At 42.9% G+C, this 20496-nt stretch overlaps 2 protein-coding genes across 3 annotated transcripts in view; one reads left to right on the forward strand and one right to left on the reverse strand.

The window, feature by feature from the left end:
- Positions 1-606: 606 nt before the first annotated feature.
- On the reverse strand, positions 607-8309 carry Znf394 (zinc finger protein 394). The gene is made up of 4 exons (XM_005397951.2): positions 8206-8309; positions 7634-8101; positions 6198-6315; positions 607-1688 (listed from the first exon to the last, which is right to left on the reverse strand). Exons 2-4 carry the CDS (start codon positions 8072-8074, stop codon positions 613-615), a joined length of 1635 nt encoding a protein of 544 aa, XP_005398008.1. The 5' UTR covers positions 8075-8101; positions 8206-8309; the 3' UTR covers positions 607-612.
- Positions 8310-14266: 5957 nt separating this feature from the next.
- Positions 14267-20496, forward strand: part of Zkscan5 (zinc finger with KRAB and SCAN domains 5) — a 23194-nt gene continuing 16964 nt past the window's right edge. The window contains exons 1-2 of one of the 2 annotated variants that reach the window (XM_013521179.1): positions 14267-15485; positions 19701-19839. In XM_013521179.1, coding sequence (XP_013376633.1) covers positions 15072-15485; positions 19701-19839 — 553 coding nt within the window. In that variant the 5' untranslated portion in view covers positions 14267-15071. The remainder of the gene's footprint in view (positions 15486-19700; positions 19840-20496) is intronic. The other variant, XM_013521180.1, reaches the window with a different exon arrangement.

Genomic DNA, 20496 nt, shown 5'->3' on the forward strand with positions numbered 1-20496 from the left:
TGAACCCTATTAAATAGGTTGTGGAGGCTGAGACAGGAGGATCACCATCAGTTGGAGGCCAGCCTGGATGAGCTCAAGTGAGTTTAAGGTGGAATGGGGAAAAAAAGAGGCTCTTCAAAATAAATCTTCTTAGAAAGTAAAACACAGTGCCTCTTATATATGATGAAATTTACCTGGTATTTTGGAGATTGTGAAGTAAATGAAATCCTTTCCACCATCAATGATAATTCTAAGTGACCAAAATGAATTGTTAGGAAAGTAACTTAAGTGGGCATGCTTTGGTCCAAAGGCAGAGGTTGGAAGAGCAACAATGACAGGGTTGGGAATTTAGCTATGTATCAGCCCTTGTTCTTATAATTAAACATCCTACAAGTAACCACCTCATCTTTTGGTGGATTCTCTACTTACTCATTCTTCCTTCAATGAAATATTACATATACAGTATACACTGAGACTCAAGTCAGACCAATCCTATCATGTGTGGGATGCCCAAGAAAATACAATCAGTCCACAAGTGAATGGAATACTCTAAATGTCAAAGAATGGAGTGTCTGGACAAGTAAACCAAAAACAAGGCAAACAGAACTCAGATCACACACAAGCATATCAAAGTCATGGGCTTTTATTTCTATGGACGCTTTGGTGTCGGATAAGGTGTGTACTCTGTCTAAAGCTTCTCCCACATTCCAGACATTTGTAAGGTTTTTCTCCAGTGTGAGTTCTCCGGTGTTTAATAAGGGTTGCACTCTGACTGAAGCTTTTCCCACATAAAGAGCATCCATAAGGCTTCTCCCCAGTGTGGATTCTCTGGTGCTTAAAGAGGTCTGAACTCTGTTTGAAGCTCTTCTCACACTCCTCACATTTATAGCGTCGCTCTCCATTATGGAGTCTCTGATGCCTAAAATGCCTGGAATTATGGCAGGTCTCCTCACATTCCACACATTTACAGTATTTCTCTCCCGCATGTGTTCTCTGATGCCGATTTAGATGTGAGCTCTGTCTGAAGCATTCCCCACACTGCATGCATACATATGGCTTCTCACCCGTGTGTGTCCTCTGGTGTTTAATGAGAGCAGCACTCTGACTGAAGCTTTTCCCACATTCTTGGCATTCATAGGGTTTCTCACCTGTGTGGACTCTCTCATGTTTAAAGAGATCTGAACGCTGTTTGAAACTTTTCTCACAGCTATCACATTTATAAGGTCTTTCTTTGTAGAGCTGCCTCTGTGTCTCCAAAAGGCCAGAGCAAGGGACATTATCTCCAATGTCAACAGAGTTGTGAGGTTTTATCATGTGACAGTTCACTTTATCTAAACTTTGTTTGCGTTTGTTCCCGTGTTCTTTACCATCAATGGGCCTTGATACAGTCTGATTGTGCTGACCAAGGATAAAGCTGGAACTTCTGGCCCTGTTCCCAAATTCATTACTTTTAGAGACTCCTTCTGTGGAACCATTTGTACTGAAACTTGTGATGCTGGTGAGTCCTTGCTCTTCAGGAGAATTTTCAGGTTTCAGTGACATGAAGTTTATTGGCTGCTTTTCTACTCTGTCCTCATATATACTGCCACATTCAGAAAACAGGGGTTCCTTTCCTTGGGACACTTTCTGTAGCCACGGCTGGTGCTTTGCTTCTTTCAAAATTTTTTGCTTTTGAATCAACTCCTTGTTCTCAGCTTTAGTTTCCAAATCTGAAACATACAAATACAAGTTGCTGCCTGCATGAGAATGAAATAAGCAAGTGCTAACAGAATTTCCAAGCTCCCTTTTAAGTATTCTCCTTAAGTGAGTAAATTCTTTAAGTAAAATTATTTTTAATTAATCTGTCAGATGTGCTCATACTGAGCAGTGCAAGTGTCCATATCTTTCCTTTTATCCTTGTGCCGACACCCACCAATCTTCCTCTTCCCTGGCTCTAGTCCATTCCTATGGTAAGTCACTTCATAGGGAGAGATACCTTTGGAAGGCTGTCAAGGAAGGTGGTATAGCCGTTATCCCATGAATGAAGGATGGAATAACAAGAGAAATTCTATTCACACGAGGAGATACACTATTGAGAGACTAAGAAAGCTGGGCATGGTGGCACATGCCTGTTATCTCAGCAATTGGGAAGCTGAGGCAGAAGGATTGCCAAGAGTGAGGGCAAGGGCAGGCTGAGATACACAGTGAATTGGAGGCCAGCCTGAACTACACAGTGAGATCCTGTCTAAATAGCCATAACCAAACAAACAATAAGAAAAAGCTCATGAAAGCATCAACAATAGCTAAAATATTTCAGTAGAAGGGTTGAGAAAAAATGTCGCAGAAAGCAAGACTGAAAAAAAAAAGGAAATGGGGATCAATCCATGCGTTCCAACAGCCAACTGAAAGAACTTTCAGGAGAAAAGGAAAAACTGAGATAAAAGTAGATGAGTCAGATAAAAGCAGTAAGATGAAATAGTTCTCACAATTCAAAGAGCATCTATATCATAAGGGCCCAAATATTCAGTGAATTTATTTATTTAATCACTTTTTTTCTTTTTGGTACCAGGAATTGAACTCAGGACTTTGTGCTTGCCAGGCAGGCACTTATGCTGCTGAGCTATACACCTGGCCCTACTCAGTGAATTTAAAAACCCACACTGAGGACCCTCAGTGTGAAATTTCCTTTTACCAACAATAAAGAAAAGATCCTAAAAGTCTCCACACAGAACACACAGAATGCATACTATCCTGTTTGCTTTTACATGATAGGACAGGCTCAGGGAAACAAAGTTTCCCAAACTGTAAGTTCTCAAGATGGGAGGCAAGTCATGCTCTGTGAGACCAATAGGAAAGCACAGGAGATCAGGAAGCAGAAAAAGCAGAAGCAAGAGGAGAGCCTCAGCCCATGACACTGAGGATTAAACCTAAGGCCTTTGCACTGAGCTACACCTCCAGCAGTTTTTTAATTAGTTATTTTGGGACAGGGTCTCACTGGGTCTCTAAATTGCTCAGGCTGGACTTAGATGGTGTGGCCTAGATTTGAATGTGTAATTCCACTGCCTCAGTCTCCCAGAGTGCTAGCATTACAGGTATACATACAATGCCCAGCTACCCATGACATTTATTGAACAAGAAAGATAAAAAAGGCAAGGTGGGGCAGGTTGAACAGGCAATGACTAGTGAATAAGTCAGCAGGTCTCTAAGCCACAGGGGTGGTCCTTTGTTATCTGATGCCTGGACTTGGGATGCCAGATGCATAGGAGTACTGCTTCCAAGGTTGCTTGGAAGATATTCTCCACCAAATCAAAGGAGGAAACCAAGGAAAAAAATGTGAAAAAATCCAGGAAAGAGTAAAGGAATTTCCAGGGTGATAGTAAAAACAGCTATGATAGGTCTGGCAAAGACTGTTCTCTTAATACTATAGAGTACAGGAATCTTTGGGAGGTATCTCTCCAAGGGAAAGAAAAAAACTGGTAAGGCTGGGCATGGTGGTGCAGACCTATAATCCCAGCATTTTGGAGGCCAGTCTTGAACTCACTACATAGCCCAGGCTGGTCTTGAACTCGCAGCCGTCTCCGTGCCTCTACATACTGTGGAGTCTCTTCAGGAGCTCTCATATACGCATACAAGGATAGTTATGCACAAGGCCATTAGTGTCACACTGTAATGGTGAAACAGTAGACACTAACTGCCTATCAAGAGAATGGATACCCGGGGTGATGGTGCACACCTGTAATCCCAGCACTTGGGAGGCTGAGGCAGGAGGACTGTCACAAGTTCGAAACCAGCCTGAGCTATAAAGTGAGCTCAAGGCTAGCCTGAAATGCATAGTGAGACCCTGCCTCAAAAAGAAAAAAAAAAAGAGAGAGAGAGAGAGAATGGATAAATCAATTATGAAGGGTTTTTTGTTTTGTTCTATTTTTTTGCAATACTGAGAATTGAAACTAAGCCTTTAAAATTGAGCACATTTTTATTTTTTTAATTAAGTTTATTGGTACATTTTAGGTATAATGATCACTTTCATCATATGGCCTTTTTAAATTTTTTGAGACAAGGTCTTTCTAAATTGCTAAATTGTCCTGGCTGGACTGGGATTTGTGATCCTCTCTCAGCCTCTCAGAGTCCAGGAATTATAGGCATGAATCATTATGCCTGGCTGATTTTGCAGTTTTCACAGAATAAAATATATAAGTTCTAAAAGATAGCTTCATGTATCACCATGTATAAATCTCAAAAATGTAACACTGAGTAAAAAGAAGCATACAGGAATGATATATAAATTATAGTTATATGTATATATGGAAAAATACAAAATGTGTATGGAATGGATAAATACCACAATTAGGATACTGGTTACCTCTGAGAAGGAGGAAGGGCAACAGCTTCAGGGAGGGTACACTGGGTTTCACCTATGGCTACAAGATATTATTTCTTGGGAAAATAAAAAATGAAGCCAATATGGCCAGATATTAAGATTTTATAAACCTACGTGACAAATACACAGGTGCTCATTATATTTTTAAAATGATTTCTCTGGGGACTTCTGGGAACATTGCAGAATCATAAACAGCAGAGAAACAGCCTCCCTGAAATTTGGTGTCCAGATAATGGAATATAGCGACGTGAAGAGGGAGAAAGTTTCTACAATTAAATAATAATGCCAGTACAACATAGAGGAACTTATGGGACACAGTGAAAGCAGTTCTATGAGGAAACTTTATAGGAATGAATTCCCATATCAGAAAAACAGAGCCAGGCATGGTGGCCCACGCCTGTAATCCCAGCACTAGAGAGGCTGAGGCAGGAGAATCCTTGTGAGTTTGAGTTCGAGACCGCTCTGGGCTACAAAGTGAGCTTAAGGCCAGCCTGAGTGCATAGCAAGACCCTGTCTCAAAAAGGCAAAAACAAGAAAAACAGAGCAAGTTCAAATAAACATTCTAATGTTGAACCTCAAGCTTCTAGAAAAAGAACAGTCAAGCCCAAAGCCCTTATGAGGGAGGAAAGTATAAAGATCAGAGCTGAAATTAATGCAATGGAGACTAAAACCACAATGCAAAAAATCAATGAATCAAAGAGCTGGTTCTTTCAAAGATTAAATAAAATTGACAAACCCTTAACCAACCTCAGCAAAAAAAAGGAGAGACTAAGATCCATGCAATTAGGAAGGAAAAGGGTAAAATCACAAGAGATCCTACAGAAATACAGAAGACCATGAATACTTCAAGAATCTGTATTCTAATAAGATGGAAAATACAGAAGAAATGGATAGATTGCTAGATACATATGAATTACCAAAGTTGAATCAAGAAGTTATAAAAATAATAAAAAATTTAAATAAACCAGTATGAGTCATTGAAATTGAAGATACAATTAAAAATCTACCCACAAAGAAAAGCCCAGGTCCTGACAGATTCATCCCTGAATTCTACAAGAAATTTAGAGAAAAATTAATGCCACTACTGCTCAAATTCTTTCTCTACAGTGAGAAACTGGAAGTGTAAATAGAGCCAAAAGGTAGACACTGGGAAATGGGAAGAAAATTTTCAAACGAGAAAGGAAACAATGGGGAGCTGGGAGAGGATAAGGAAAGAAGGGACAAGGAAAAAGAGCAAAGGAAAAACAATGAAAACAAAGCTTTTGTAAATAAGGAGGGGAAGAGGGATTGACCGGAGGAGAGGGAAATGGGAGAAAGAGAAGAAGCAAACTATATCATGTATAGGTACAAATTCCCTAAGATCAATGTTATCATTACATACATCTAAAATGTACCAATAGGGCTGGGGATATAGCTCAGGGGCATAAGCGCCTGCCTAGCAAGTGCAAGGTCCTGAGTTTGATTCCCAGTACCAAAATAAATAAATAAAAAAAATAAAATGTACCAACAAAAATATTTTTCATATATATAAGTATTAACAATGAATGCAACAAAAGGTTTACTCTACCATCTAATTATAAGGAAGACAGCATGTTTTTGCATAGCAGACTGGTTCAGGAATGGTGATGAACCCAGCCCTTCACAGATCAAACACTCTATGAACCAGTAGAAGCCAGGCATGTTGGCACACACCTGTGATCCCAGCACTTAGGAAGCTGAGGGAGGAAGATCACTATGAGTTTTGAGTCCAGCCTGGGCTATCTAAGTGAGTTCAAGGCCAGCCTGCACTACATACTGAGACCCTGTCTCAAAAAAAAAAAAAAAAAAAAATTAATAAAAATAGTACAGTAACAGCACTCACTAGGCAAGACCATGCTCCAGTAATCCTGTGTGCTCTCCCTTCCGAAGTCCTTCTGAGCTGCATTCCGATGCTCCCACTCTTCCCAGGTAACAGACACAGCCTCAAAGGTCATCAACCCCTGGAACAATATGAGATCCCCGTTTAGTACCTGCCATTCCTGGACGGTGCTGCCACTCACCTAAGGATGAAGCCAGACTCAAGAGGTAGAGGAGGAAGCACTGAGAATCAAAAACACAGCTGAGGAATCCTTGCCAATGATTTTTGCACTTACTGGAGCGTTCTGAAGGGGGCAAAGACAGGCGTAAACAGCCAAAATATTAATGCCACTTTGTTTATATGCACCACTATTCACTTTTACTCTTGCAGGTAATTAGCTGCTTATCCCAGTGACATTTTTCTCTTCCCACTTTTAAAACCAAGTTTAGAGGACTCTGATCAGTTAATGGTGCTAATACCTATACAGTAACATGTCCTTTCCTTGTTTTCAGTGGAGGCACGATATGGAGTTGTGTAGAAGTATGTAACCGCTTAGGTGAAAAGCTTGACATTGGGCAATGAACCAAGGTCACAGGTTTCTGCTAATGGTGTAATACCGTATCACTATTTGATTCTCAACTTATGCAAGGTATGTTTGTGATGACTAAAACTAGTTAGGCTTGGCTTTGGTCAGAAAGCAGCAAATTGGATAAAAGGACAAGTACCCTAAAGTACAGAATTAGGTACAAGGGCTGTCTCTCACGGAAACAATGCTCATGTAAACCCCAGTAGGAAACTGGGCTTGGTGGCACACACCTGCAAAGGCAGCGCTCTGCGAGGGGATGAGGAGCTTGCCAGTCTGAGTCCACACTGGGCAATTTAGCAACTCAGTGAGATCTTGGTTCAATATAAAAAATATTTAAAAAGCTGGGGAGTAGCTCCGGGAGACAGCCCTGGGTTCGACAGCCTTTATCTAAAAGCATGTTTTAATCCAACAATATTCTATGGATTATAATCATATTGGATCTGCTTTTGCTGAAAGCCCACCACAAACTCGCCACGGGGACATACAGTAACGATTGCAGGTTGAAAAATGCATCCGCGTGGAAGGAGGTCGGCCCAGCAAACAGTTAAAAAACGAAAAGGGACCTTCCCATGCAAAGTGGTTTGGAAACTCCTGCTCTAGCATAAGTAAATTAAGGACCTGAACTCGCTTTCCATCCTGACATCTCTTTCCCAAAAAGTCTACTACAGGGGAGGGTGGGCGTGCCCTGGCGGGAGAACAGTAATTGGTGTTGGTCCAACGCTGAGGTCTTCCTAGTCAGTTTCCTAGGGAAAGAAAAGAACGCAGGTGCACCTGAAGTTCACAGATGTGATGCGGGAGGAGAGGAGGGTAAGAAACGCGGCGCATCGCTCCCGCATCTGGTGACCGCCCACCACCTCGCATAGTGTCTGCTCACCCGGGGCGGGGTCCGCGCCGGCGCTCGCTGCAGAGCCCGCGCCAGGGCCGAAGCCTCCTCCCCGCTCTCCGGGCAGAGTCTGCGCGCCCAGACCTGCAGCTCCGCAGGAAGGATACTCAGGAACTGCTCCAGCACCACCAGCTCCAGGATCTGCTCCTTGGAGTGCAGCTCGGGCCTCAGCCACCGACCACACAGCTCCCTGAGCCGGCTCAGCGCCTCTGCGGGCCCGGCCGCCTCGTGGTAACGCAGCCGCCTGAACTGCAGCCGGGAACGCTCGGAATCCGTCCAGGGCCCGGGCGGCTCGGCCTCCAGCCCCGCGCGCCAGTCTTCCTCCACTTTCACCTTCAAAACTTCCTCCGCCAGGGGCGGCGCGGCGACCCCGGACCTCGCAGCCATGGGCGCTCTGGGGCGGTCAGGCTCGAGCGCGACTTTTTCCGGCATCTGCCGACTTCCTCCAAGTGCTGCCTTCTGGTGGGTGAGAAGAAAGCTGACTCACGGAACTGACGGGGGCCCAGGGACGTCCCCTCCCGGACACCCTCCCCACAGCCACAGCCGCGCGCGGAGGCTCTCACCCTTCCCGCCCGTATCCGCCGGGAGCCCTCACCGCTCCACGCGAGAGCAAACCAAAACAAAGCCAAGCCGGAAGTGCGTCACGGACCCTGCGGTGCCCACACTCCCCATTTCCGGGCTGCGCTGTGCTCCTGGGAAGATTGAGAAGCGGGTGGGTGGGGGCTGAAGAGGAAGAAAAGATTAAAGTGCGTGGCCGGGTGTGGTGTTGCACGCCCGTAACCCCAGCACTCGGGAGGCCGAGGCAAGAGGCTTGGCGTGAGTTCGAGACCAGCCTGGGCTCTCCAGTGGGTTCAAGGCCAGTTTGAACCGCATAGTGAGACATTGTCTTAAAAAAAAAAAAAGCCTTACATATGTAAGTGTACAAACTCCCCACGATGAATGCAATCGTTATGCACTGCAAGCATGTACTAGTAAAACAAAAACAAACCAAAGGCTCTGGGTGGTTTTCTGTCCTTACTAGAGGCTGGGGGGAGGGGGGGCGGTGGAGATAGGAGGGGGATCCTGGGCTGCTTCCTACCATTCAATGCATAAATACATTAAAAAATGGTTTAAGCGCTGGTGGCCGAGCTCTGGCGCAGGGAACCTTTAGGATTGGGAGAAAACGAAAGAAATTCTCGCTTCTGTGTATGTCAGATGTTATGGCTTTGAATCTAACAATGATTAGCAAGCTGAATGGGGCAGCGCCCACCTGTAATTCTAGCACTCTGGGAGGCTGAGGCAGGAGGATCTTAAGTTCTATCAGAGCCTGTGCAATTTAGTGATTTAGCGAGAATTTATCTTAAAAATAATTTTTTAAAAAGGCTGGGGATGTAGCTCTGTAAAAGGTTCAGTATCCATTATTGAAAAGAAAGAAAAAAAAGGAAACAGGGTGGAAGAATATATGTCTTGTGTGATGTTAAGCAGCTGGTGACTTGAATAAAACCAAATGTACAATTCAAATTCAAAACTCTGGAATTCCACTACTATAAATTCATTTACTGTAACCGCCCCCAAATTGCCTGGTTAGTTCCTTCCTTCATTCAAGGAGCGTATGTGACCACCTACTGTGCTTTTTGCTTGCAGGAAAGTACAAGTCCAATTTGATATGTTGACTGTAGCACTAATAGTGACTATTTGTGAACACACGTGCAGTACTAAATAAAATATTCATCTCCCTTTTTCTTTCTTTCATTCTTTCTTCTCTCTCCTTCCTCCCTCCTTTCCTTCCTTCCTTCCTTCATTCTTTCCTTCCTTCTTTTTCTTTGTCTTTTTTTTTTTGGTTTTTCTCCGGTACCAGGAACCGAACTCACGACCTTGCGCTTGCCAGGCAGGCGCTTTGCCCCTGAGCTAAATCCCCAGCCCTTTCTTTGTCTTTTTTTCCCCCTAAAACCAAAACCCAGGGTCTTGTGCATGCTTGGCAAGTGTTCTACCACTGAGATACATCCTCAGCCCATTAAATAAAATATTCTTAAACAGACTTGACACTGGATTATGCAGCTAACCCCAACGTTCACTTTCCTCTTCCTGTAAATTCAGAGTTTGAAGAAGAAAGATGATCTTTATAGGTTTTCCAGTCCCCAAAGGATGTGAGTATGGTATGAACTGATCTAAATGAAGAAAGAAAAGATGTTCTTTCAATATTGAGAGAAGTATCTACTTCAAAGAGCTAGGTTAACATACAATAATGACTTATTGATAGATGAATTTTAAGTGTCCATAATCAGTTCCCTGGTGTAACTATCAGCACAAATATTAGCAACTGATATTTTACTCAAAACACTGCAGTTTAATATGATTTGCAGAGAAAAATCTTCAGTAATTAACAAATAATAGGCAATATTATTTTTAAAACCCTAGAGAGATCATGGCCTATTGAGAATTTCCTAGTAAGACTTTTATACTGGGTTCTGTGGTACATGTGTGTAATCCCAGCTATTTGGGAGCTGAGTCAGGGAAGGATGCTAAATTCCACATCAGCCTGCGTAACTTAGTGAGAGCTTGTCACAAAATAAAAAAGGCCTTGAACTTGCTATGTAGCCTAGGCTGGCCTCAAACTCACTGCAATCCTCCTGTCTCAGCCTCCAGAGTGCTGGGATTACAAGCGTGCACCACTATACTCCACACATTCAAAATCTTTACCTTAGGAAAACAACTTGGAAATTTGTTTTATATGACTTTGTGTGACTTAGTGCAGAGAATGCTGGACTAGAAATTCTATAAATTCTAAGACCTAGACTTTCTTTGGACAAAAGATTGAGATGTGATTTTGGACAATTGGCTAAGGACTATGAACCTTCTATTTCTATCTAAAAGAGGGACAAAATAGACCCCATAATCTATTCAAAACATTACTAAATTTTTAGCTGATCACACACAAGCTCTTTGTGAAAATGAAGTTTTTGTTATTTGCCTTAGTTACTCCTGAGTACTTAGCACTTAGAACATAGGGGGTACTCCATAATACTCTGTTGGTTTGGGGAGACTGTGTAAGAAGAAATATTAACAGGACAGGGTAAGAGTGTTAAGGAACTAGAGATGTAGATGATTGAGGATCACTTGTATGTGTGAAAATATGTAAACCAAGTATCTATTTCATAATTAATATGTTTAAGGTCAATCCCAGCCATGTTTATCATAATAAGTAGATCTAAAAAATGTCTTGTAAGAGTTGACTATAACAATGCTATTTTAAATTTGGTGTGTTAGTGCACACTTTTAATCCCAGCACTGAGAAGGCTGAGGCCGGAGGATCTCCACAAGTTTGAGGCTAGCTTGGGCTACATAGTGGGTTCAAGCCCAGTGTGAACCACATAGCAAGACCTTATCTCAAAAAAAAAAAAGAGACATTATAGCTATTATCCATGAATTACAAATTGTTCTATGGTCATATATAAAAGTTTATTAAGATTATCAATAAAAAAGCAAAAACAGAAATACAGTTTACATACAGTAAATGATTAACCTTGCCCAAAGAGCTGTCTGGTCTTTAATTTCAGCTAATGTGAGATAGTCTCTCAACCCTTGGAATAGCCTGCTTGATAAGTGTCTCTATTTACTTTAGGGTATTGGGCCATGCCAGATAGTCTATGTTAACAGTTTAATTTATGGTGGAGGTATCTTGGGCCATGATGTATAAACTTGACCTTTGGAGGGCTAGAGACTAAGATTAGTCATAGGAGCCGTAAACCATGCTCACAGGACTGAGTTTCAAAAACATCTTTGTTTTTGAAAGACTCAAGTGAGCTTCCCTAGTTGGCAATGCTTTATGTATATTATCACAGGTTGTTGCTGATGTTAGCACTGTCTGCACCAATCGACAGAACACCTAGAAGCTCTATGCTTGGAACTCTTCGATCCTATCCTACTAGCCTCTTCTCTTAGGAGATTTTATTTTTAACCCAGTGCTAGGGATGCAGCCCAGAGTACACTATCACTGAGTTACATCCTAGAACTTTTTAATTTTTTAAAATTTAGAGACAGAGTCTCAATAAATCACTAAGTTGACAAGCCTGGGCTCAAACTTGAAATCCCCCTACCTCAGGCTCTCAGAGTAATGGAATTACAGGCATGGGCCACAGCATCTGGCTTCTGTGGCCTAATTTAAAAAGTATATATTTTTGCAGTGTGAGCTTAACAGCTTTCAGTGAGTTGAGTCCTTCCTGGAAATTATCAATGCTGAAGATGGGATTTTTGGGGACTCCTGAATTTCCAGCAGGTGTCAGAATGGAGGGTGAAGTCAGGGATTCATGAATTGTACAACATGTGTATTCTTCCTTTCATGTAGGTTGGTAGAACATTTCCTCACATGATAGTAATAGTTGTTTGGGTTGCTGAAAATGTCAGTGGGAAATATTCACGCAAGATCAAGACAGCTACCTAGCAAAGTCTTCCATAAAAATGTATATTGTTACCTGAGGTTGTGAGATTTGAAAACTTGTCTTAGAGTTTTGGAAAGCAGTATTTAGTTGTTGGATATTCCTAGGCAGAAAAGAGAAAATAAAGTGGTACTACACATTTGTATCTAACATAATCTCTCCAGATGTCCTTTTGCTATAAGAGCTTTATCTGCTCAGATCAGATATATAGATATAAATATATGAGAAACTGATCGTTTGTCTCAATTTCACTTGTAGGAATGTATCCTATAGTTATATTTGCACATCTGAAATGACAAATATAGACAAATATGTATATAGAAAAGCACTGTTTACTGTAGGAAAAATGGAGATAAATGCAGTGCCCACCAGTAAGGACCATAGTATAGTATATTTGAATAATGCAATGCTATTCACACAGTAAGACAGTGAGAATGCTATGCTATAGGGAATGATCTCCATGTATTATCTATTTTATAAGTAAATATTAAAATGTAAAGAACATTTATCTCAGCATGGTCACACACACCTGTAATTCTAGCACGAGGGCGGCTGAAACAGGAAGATCACCATGAGTTTGAGGCCATCCTGGGTTACATGGTGAGTTCAAGGCCAGCTTGAATTACATCGTGAGAACCTGCCTCAAAGGAAACAAACAAAAACTTAAGGAACACTTGTAAACGACTTAAATGGAGGTAAATATATTAGAAAAATTGCTATGGACTTTAGACAACTTATGCACGTTATAATAAGCCAATTCAGTGAAAGCAAAATTAAGCCATAGTGGCAAAATTCTATACTACGTCCCCTCATAGATTATTCTGTTTTTATTTTTAAATGGCAACTCACACATAGAACACATACAGTACAGACTTTCACCAGAGGCTTTGTCCTAGATAGGAAGCTACGTACACGTGACTTTAGGCTCCCTGAAGTGTCTTCTAACCTCCTCATACCGTATCTATTTACGGAGTCTGCAGTTCCACAACGGTGTGTTCCTATGGCCCCCTAAATGATGAAACTCTTCTGCTTGTCTGAAAGTTTTGTAAACCGTGAAGCCTTGGAAAACCTAAAGTACCATACCTTGGTGAGAGATTATTAAAGGTGGAACTCCAGCTGGGTGTGGTCGCATGCCTGTAATCCTAGCACTCAGGAGGCTGAAGCAAGAGGATCGTTGCGAGTTTGAGGCCAGCCTGGGCTACAAAGTAATTTCAAGACCAGCCTGAACTGCATAGTGAGACCCTGTCACAAACAAAACAAAACAAAACAATGGAACTCCTTGGCCAGGGAAACCCTGCGTACTAGGAACCTCACTTCACAAGGACCTCTTGCCTTGGCTAGGAGCCCAGCTGTGTGTTGGCTTTCCAGCTGAGCGCCGGAACACGCGCTCCCTGGCCTACCGCATTGTGATAGGCCTGCATGACCAACGCGTCAAGGAGAACCGTGACCCTATTGACCAGTCGGTGTGGCATGCGCGATGCTTTCTGTGAGATGTAGTCGAAGGAGCCGCTGGCGCCGGGGTCTTGAAGATATGACCTAGATTTCGGCACACTGAACTGACAGCGGTTGTAAGGGTGGGTGTTTTTTGTTTTTGAGAGAAGGTGTCGCTATGCAGTCCAGGCGGCGTTGAACTCACTATGTAGCCCAGGTTGGTCTCAAACCCGCGGTAATCATCCTGCCTCAGCCTCTCTAGTGCTGGGATTACAGGTGTGCGCCACCACGCCTGGCTATGGGTGTGTTTGGAAAGGTGGCTTATGAATGGCGAGGATCCGGGTGAAAAAAACTCCGACGGGTCCAAAGTTTAAGATGAGTGAGGGTTATGGCTTGTAGAAGGGCAGGTACACACCTACTTAGAAATGGTGCGCATAGCGTTCGGGGTGGGAAGGTGCAAGGATCTACAGCCAATCAGATGCTAGCACCTCTTGCCCGTCCCACGAGGCCCCGCCCCCTCCCCCTTCAAGGAATGAGGAGGAACTTGGGTTGTTTCAGTTTTGGGTAGGTTGAGAGGGTGTTTCCCGGTTGGCTCTGGTGCTGGCTGAGCCGGAGGTGGCTGGGTTAGGGAAGGCGGAATGAAGTCTGGACACGCCCCTTGTCTCCATGCCGATTGGTAGGTTCCCCAGCCTGGGCGGGGCCGAGGGCGGCATCCCCGCCTGCTGAGAGGCTAGGACCTCCGGGATTCCTAGAGAGGACTCGGAAGTGCTCTCGGGGGTGGGATTTATGGTTTAAGCTCGGACTTGCTTACTTCCGGCGAGGAAGTGTTGGGAAGAGTCGGCGTTAGTATTCTCTCCGTTTATAAGAAGACTCCCATCTTCCACGCTTTAGCTGCGGGGAGTTATATCTTCTAAGGGAGCTCTCCGACACTGGAAACTTGAGAGGAGAGGGTAGGGGTTTGTGTCGGACGGGACTCCTGTCCCTAACCTTGACCGGGCCCATCTCTGTCTCAGGGTCAGGAATGATTCCGAGGGATCCAGGTTCAAATCTCTTAACTGTAATAGCCCTGCTTCTCTTAGGGACCAATGAAGCCTGTTGGTCTGTCAAGCTCTTGTGGCTTGAACGACAGGGCCAGTTATGACCATTTTAATGTTTTCACCCCTATTCTGACTTAAGTTTGGTGTATGATAGCGAGAAGAAGCCACTATGTCTGGAATAGTAAGTCTTGTCCCATTATTTGTAGGAAATGTGAAATGTGTCGCTTCTAAAGCGATGTTTTAGATTGGCCTGGGGTCAAATTTTTATGGCTTTTTAAAAACATTTTTAAAAATCTTGGATGTGTTCTGTTAATCATTAATGAGCGGAGGGACGACTGCCTTACAGTGCATGTTTTCCAGTAAATTACTTTGTTGAGTGGTCATCTTTAGTAAAGATGCCGTCTTTGTCATCTCTTTGTTAATAACAATTCCTGTGTATCAGTAGGCTGTACGCTACTGAAAGTGCCCTTCGGAGGATCTTAAAGAGCAGAAAATAAGTTGGGTTAGAGTAACAACCAGCCTCAAGAGACCGCCTTCTGAGCTGGAATGATAATGACAGATTCTCGGGAAGTTATAGACTTAGACCCTCCAGTTGAGACTTCACAAGAGCAGGAAGATCTTCTAATAGTAAAGGTGGAAGAAGAAGACTGCACCTGGATGCAGGAGTACAGTCCACCAGCGTTTGAGACTTTTTATCAGCGCTTCAAGCATTTCCAGTACCATGAGGCATCAGGACCCCGGGAGGCCCTGAGCCAGCTCCGGGTGCTGTGCTGTGAGTGGCTGCGACCAGAGCTGCACACCAAGGAGCAGATCCTGGAGCTGCTGGTGCTGGAGCAGTTCCTCACCATCCTGCCTGAAGAGTTCCAGACCTGGGTGAGAGAACACCACCCTGAAAGTGGAGAAGAGGCTGTGGCTGTGATAGAAAGTATACAGAGAGAACTAGAGGAACGCAGACAACAGGTGAGTGGAAGAGGAGACAGGCGCAATGAAGGAGAGGAAGGAGTTAAGGAGCTGCTAGGCAGCGGTGAGATTCTTAGCCCTCTGGTGCTTCATTCATATTCTTTTGTTCTCCTGGGATTAGGTACACTGTGGAGATTTCCTGCCACTCCAGCAAAGAGAAGCAATATCCAGTGTGTTAACCTGTAGAAGACAATCTGCGATTGTATTTATTTTTAAGATTGTATTTATTTTTGAATGACATGATACAAAATCCAAAAAGGTGCATAAGGTTGTAATGAAAAGTAAGTTTTCCTCCCGCCCCCGTTTTCCTAACTGCCTAGTTCTCTCCAGAGGCATCCATCCTTACGTGGTACTTGTATATCTTTACAGAGGTATGCCACATTCATGTATATATTAGCATATATGTATATGACATGCTTAAAAAACACACAAAGGTTTTTAGGTCTCTGTGCACTTCTGCCCTGCTCTGTTCTTATATCTTATTTTGTTCCATCTTAGTGCTAATAAAACTGCCTCACTCTTTGCAGCTGCATCATGTTTAGGCATGGTTGTACCATCATTTATTTAGCTCCTGTTAGTTGTAGTTGTTCCTTCAGATTGTCTCCAAATATTTACTATAATAAACTTCGGTAGGTGGGCGTGGTGGTGCATGTCTGTAATCCTAGCACTCTGGAAGTTAGGCAGGAGCATCACAAATTCTAGCCTAGCCTGAGCAAGTTAGGAATTTAACAAGATCCTGTTTCAAAATAAAAAATAAGAAAAGGGCTGGGAATGTAGCAGAGGCCCTGGCTTTATTCCCCAGTACTGCAAAATGCAAAACAAAAAACTCAACCGTAATGAATATTCCATGTGTATGTGCTTGCGCGCGCGCGCGCGTGCGCGCACACACACACACACACACACACACACAAAGTTGTAGAATGGATGCTTTGAAATCAGATTGTTAGCTGGGCATGGTGGCTCACGCCTGTAATCCCGGCACATCACTTGGGAGGTTGAGGCAGGAGGATTGCTGCGAGTTCCAGGCCAGCATGAGCTACATAGTGAATTCAAGGCCAGCTTGAACTACATAGGAGACCCTGTCTCAAACCAAATAAAAAAATCAAGTTGTTGGCTCAGAGGTGCATTTTCAATTTTGATAGCTGTTACATGTTGCCACCCATACAGATTACCTTAATTTATGTTCCCATCAGCAATGTAGAAAATATTTTTTTTGGTCATGGTCTGATAACATCAACATTACTAAACTTTTTCATTAATGTCAATGTGGAAGATACAATATTCCATTTGTGTTAGTTAAAAAAATTTATTGTACATGTTTGCAGTACATAAAGATTACATTCAGCGTGGAGAGTTGGTAGATGTACATAGCAAATCTTAATTCTTCCTTCCCTCCCTCGTCCCTCCATCTCTTGGTCCTCTTCCCATTTGCAAAAGACAAAAGATCTTTGTTCATTTCTGTGTTATTTTAATTTACATTTGTCTTGTGAGTTTGACCACAGCACATATTTTTAAAGGCTACTTTATATCTTTTTTTGGTGTATTTTTGGCAAATGATTTATACATATTTCTTACCTGTAATCTGTACCTATTTGTGTCTGTCATGTGATTTTTGTGGGTTATTTTCCTAGTTTGTTGTTTGTCATTGCTTATGGAGATTTTAAATTTTTATGTAATCATTTTAACTCTTGATGATCTCTGGGTTTTATACCATAGTTAAAAAGATCTTCACTATAATATTATGAAAACATTTTCTTCATAGTTTTTTTCCTTTTTTTTATTTTAGTGCTCTTTTTATTTTTGGTCTTTTTGAGACAGAGTTTCAGTGTGCAGTGCAGGTTAGCCTTAATCTCACTTTATAGCCCAGGCTGGCTTTGAATTCACAGTGATCCTCCTGCCTCAGCCTCCTGAATGCTGGGATTATAGGCGTGCACCACCACGCCTGGCTAGTGCTTTTAAGTAATAGTTCCATCTGGGATTTTATTTTGATATAATGTATTTAGTGTGGTTACACTTTTTTTTCTAGATATTTATTTAGTTGCCCCAGTAACATAGTAAACCCCCTTATCTTCACTGATTTATATGCCACCTTTATCACGTATATTTCTGCTTGTACTTAGGGTTCATATCTGGTCTTTCTGTTCTTTTTTATTGATCTTATTGGCTGTTGAGTATCAATATTTATAATTATTTAAGCTATGTAAACTGTTGTGGTATCTAGTAGAGTTACCCTTGGTTCCTCCAAAAACATTGTATAAGTGTTCTCTTTTGCCCTTGTGAACTTCAGAATTATTTAGTTCGCATCACTTTAAAAGTCCTGTTGCTATTATTGGGATTTCATTAAATCACATGTTAATTTAGGGAGGATTCATAACTTTGTTTCACTTCTTATTCTTTCCTGTGCTTATTAATAAAATGACCTCCTTCCTTCTCTTGCTCTTATGCTAATGCTCTTCTGGCCTTTAATTTCTTTTCTTTTAATTGTGAAGAAACAAACGTTACAGGATCATGAGTTTATAAGGGTTTGAAGGTAGCTACAGAATGTCCCTCATTCCTTAGAACCACTGCATTTAAGTGTAAGGTATTAGTTGCACCATTCCTACCCTCCAGGTGAGGGGTACTTCAGAGCTGCAGAAGATCCAAGCTCTTGAATTGGCTGGTGACCCCTGTGATGCAGGTGGCTGTGGATAGGAGTGGCTGTTAACCTGCTGCTGGCCTTAGGGATTGTCCTGCAGATGGGAATGTTTCAGCCTTTCTATTGCTCAGTCAGAACAAGAAGTAAAGGCTCGTGGTGAAATTCATTTATTCTTTTTTTTAACCTAACATGGCCACTAATGAAAACTTTACTACCCTTTTGCAGAAATAAACATTCAGAAGCATAACATAAAACCCAAAAGATTCTTAAGAGGTAGAACTTACAGCAGATAGTACACATTGCGATATGCATACAGGTCATGTTTTGGAAGGGACATAGGAAAATCATTTATTTGTAGTCAGAGCTGTCCGGTCCCTTTAGAGGGGTTCACCAAAGATCTTCATAGCTACTTTGTTTGGCTTTCCTCCCTGCCTTCTGGTGACCCCAGCAATGTTGTTTACGCCATCCATAATTTTTCTTGGTTCCTTTGTCTTTGTCTCAGTGAACCTCAGGTGCTCCTTTAGTTCTTTGGAGCCCATTGACATATTGGAACCTTATTGGAACTCTTGTTCTGAGCAGCCCCAGAGGGACGTGGAAACTTTCAGAGTGGTATTTGCCATAAGTATTTTACAGTTGCCTCTTAATATGATAGCTGTAGTGCATTTGCAGGTACTAGAAGAGTTACATTTTAAAGTGTGTTAAAACCTGAGGAAGGGGGAAAGGAGATGGCAGCTCTATCTAAGTGCAGGATCTTATCTTACCCTGTGCTAGGACTGAGCTGCTGCCCTCCAGAATGGGCATATTCTAGAGAGGTTGTAGCGGAGCAGTTGTACCCCAGGGCAGACAAAGGGCCAGGTGCAGAAAGGTGGGGGCCGATAGCACCGTGGATATAAACTGGCTTGTGTGTTAGTGTTTAGTGTGTTAGTGTCCTAATGTGACTTCCTGACTTGTGCAACAGCCTTTTCTCTTTTTTTTTTTTCCCCCGGTACCTGGAATTGAACTCACGACCTTGTGCTTGCCAGGCAGGCGCTGTGCCGCTGAGCTAAATCCCCAGCCCCGCAACAGCCTTTTCAATCTCCTTTCTCTTCACTTGCCTTCACTAACCTTTACCCACTTTGGGCTTCTTAAAGTTCCTGGATTGTATTGAACACACTCTTTCTACTTGAGGATTTTGCTAATGTTTTCTCTGCCTGGGTCTCTTCTCTCTACCATACTTTCCCCCGGGCTGCTGTCTTTCTTCTGATTCTTTAGGTGTTAATTTAAGTGCCATCTCCTCAGCAAAACTTGCAATGGCCTTCCAGTCTAAAGTGGATCTCATCTGTTCTTGTCTCACAGCACCGTGTTTCTTCTAACTTACAGCATTTTGTAATTATGTATGTGTGCATTGCTGTGTTCCATGAACCTCTTTTCCAACTGGAAGTAAAGCATATTTCTTAAACCACTGTATAATAGTTCCTGGCTCATTGTAGATGTGCATGAAATATTTGGCAGAGGAACTAATACAAGTCCAGTAGATTCTACTGGGTTCTTTCTTAGCCATCTCTGTAACCGCACTGATTGGTTGTGGTTGTGGTTGTTAGATTGTGGCGTATCCTGAAGTGCTTCCTCAGAAGATGGTGCCACCTGGAGCGGTGCAGGAGGCCTTTGGTCACCAGTTCCTGTCCATGGACACCCAGCCTGAACAAGAGCCACAGAAGCCCCATCTTCTGGAGGAAAATGGTGAGGTGCAGTGGTTCAGCATAACAGACGTGGCTAGAACTGGGTGCTCTGGCCCATGGGCAGGCAGTATCTGGAACAGAGAGAAGGGAGGCTGGGCAGCCTGTCTGAAAGCAGCAGGCTCGGGAAGTCGGGAGGGGTTGCACATCTGGGGTTTACTCTCTGGTGTTAAAATGGAGGGCAGCTTCTAGGATGACTGGGACTCTAGTATTCAAAAGATACAGTGGAGCCGGGCATGGTGGTGCACACCTGTGATCCCAGCACTTGGGAGGCTGAGGCAGAAGGATTGCTGTGAGTTCGAGGCCAGCCTGGGCTGCATAGTGAGCTCAAGCCAGCCTGGCCTATGTAGTGAGACCCTGTCTCAAAAAACCACAAACAGCCAGGCATGGTCGCACATACCTCTGTAATCTCAGCATTTGGGAGGTGGAGGCAGAAGGATTTTTGTGAGTTTGAGGCAGCCTGGGCTACAGAGTGAGTTCAAGATGAGCCCTACACTGCATAGTGAGACCCTGTCTCAAAAAGACCAAAAAAAAAAAAAACCTCTACAAACATTCCTACCACTTGGGCTGGGGATATAGCTCAGTGGCACAAGCACCTGCCTAGCAAGTGCAAGGTCCTGAATTCAATTTCCGGTACCAAAAAAAAAAAAAAAAGAAACAA

This window comes from Chinchilla lanigera, unplaced genomic scaffold, assembly GCF_000276665.1.
Source record: "Chinchilla lanigera isolate Chin_1 unplaced genomic scaffold, ChiLan1.0 scaffold00059, whole genome shotgun sequence".
Lineage (NCBI taxonomy): Eukaryota > Metazoa > Chordata > Mammalia > Rodentia > Chinchillidae > Chinchilla > Chinchilla lanigera.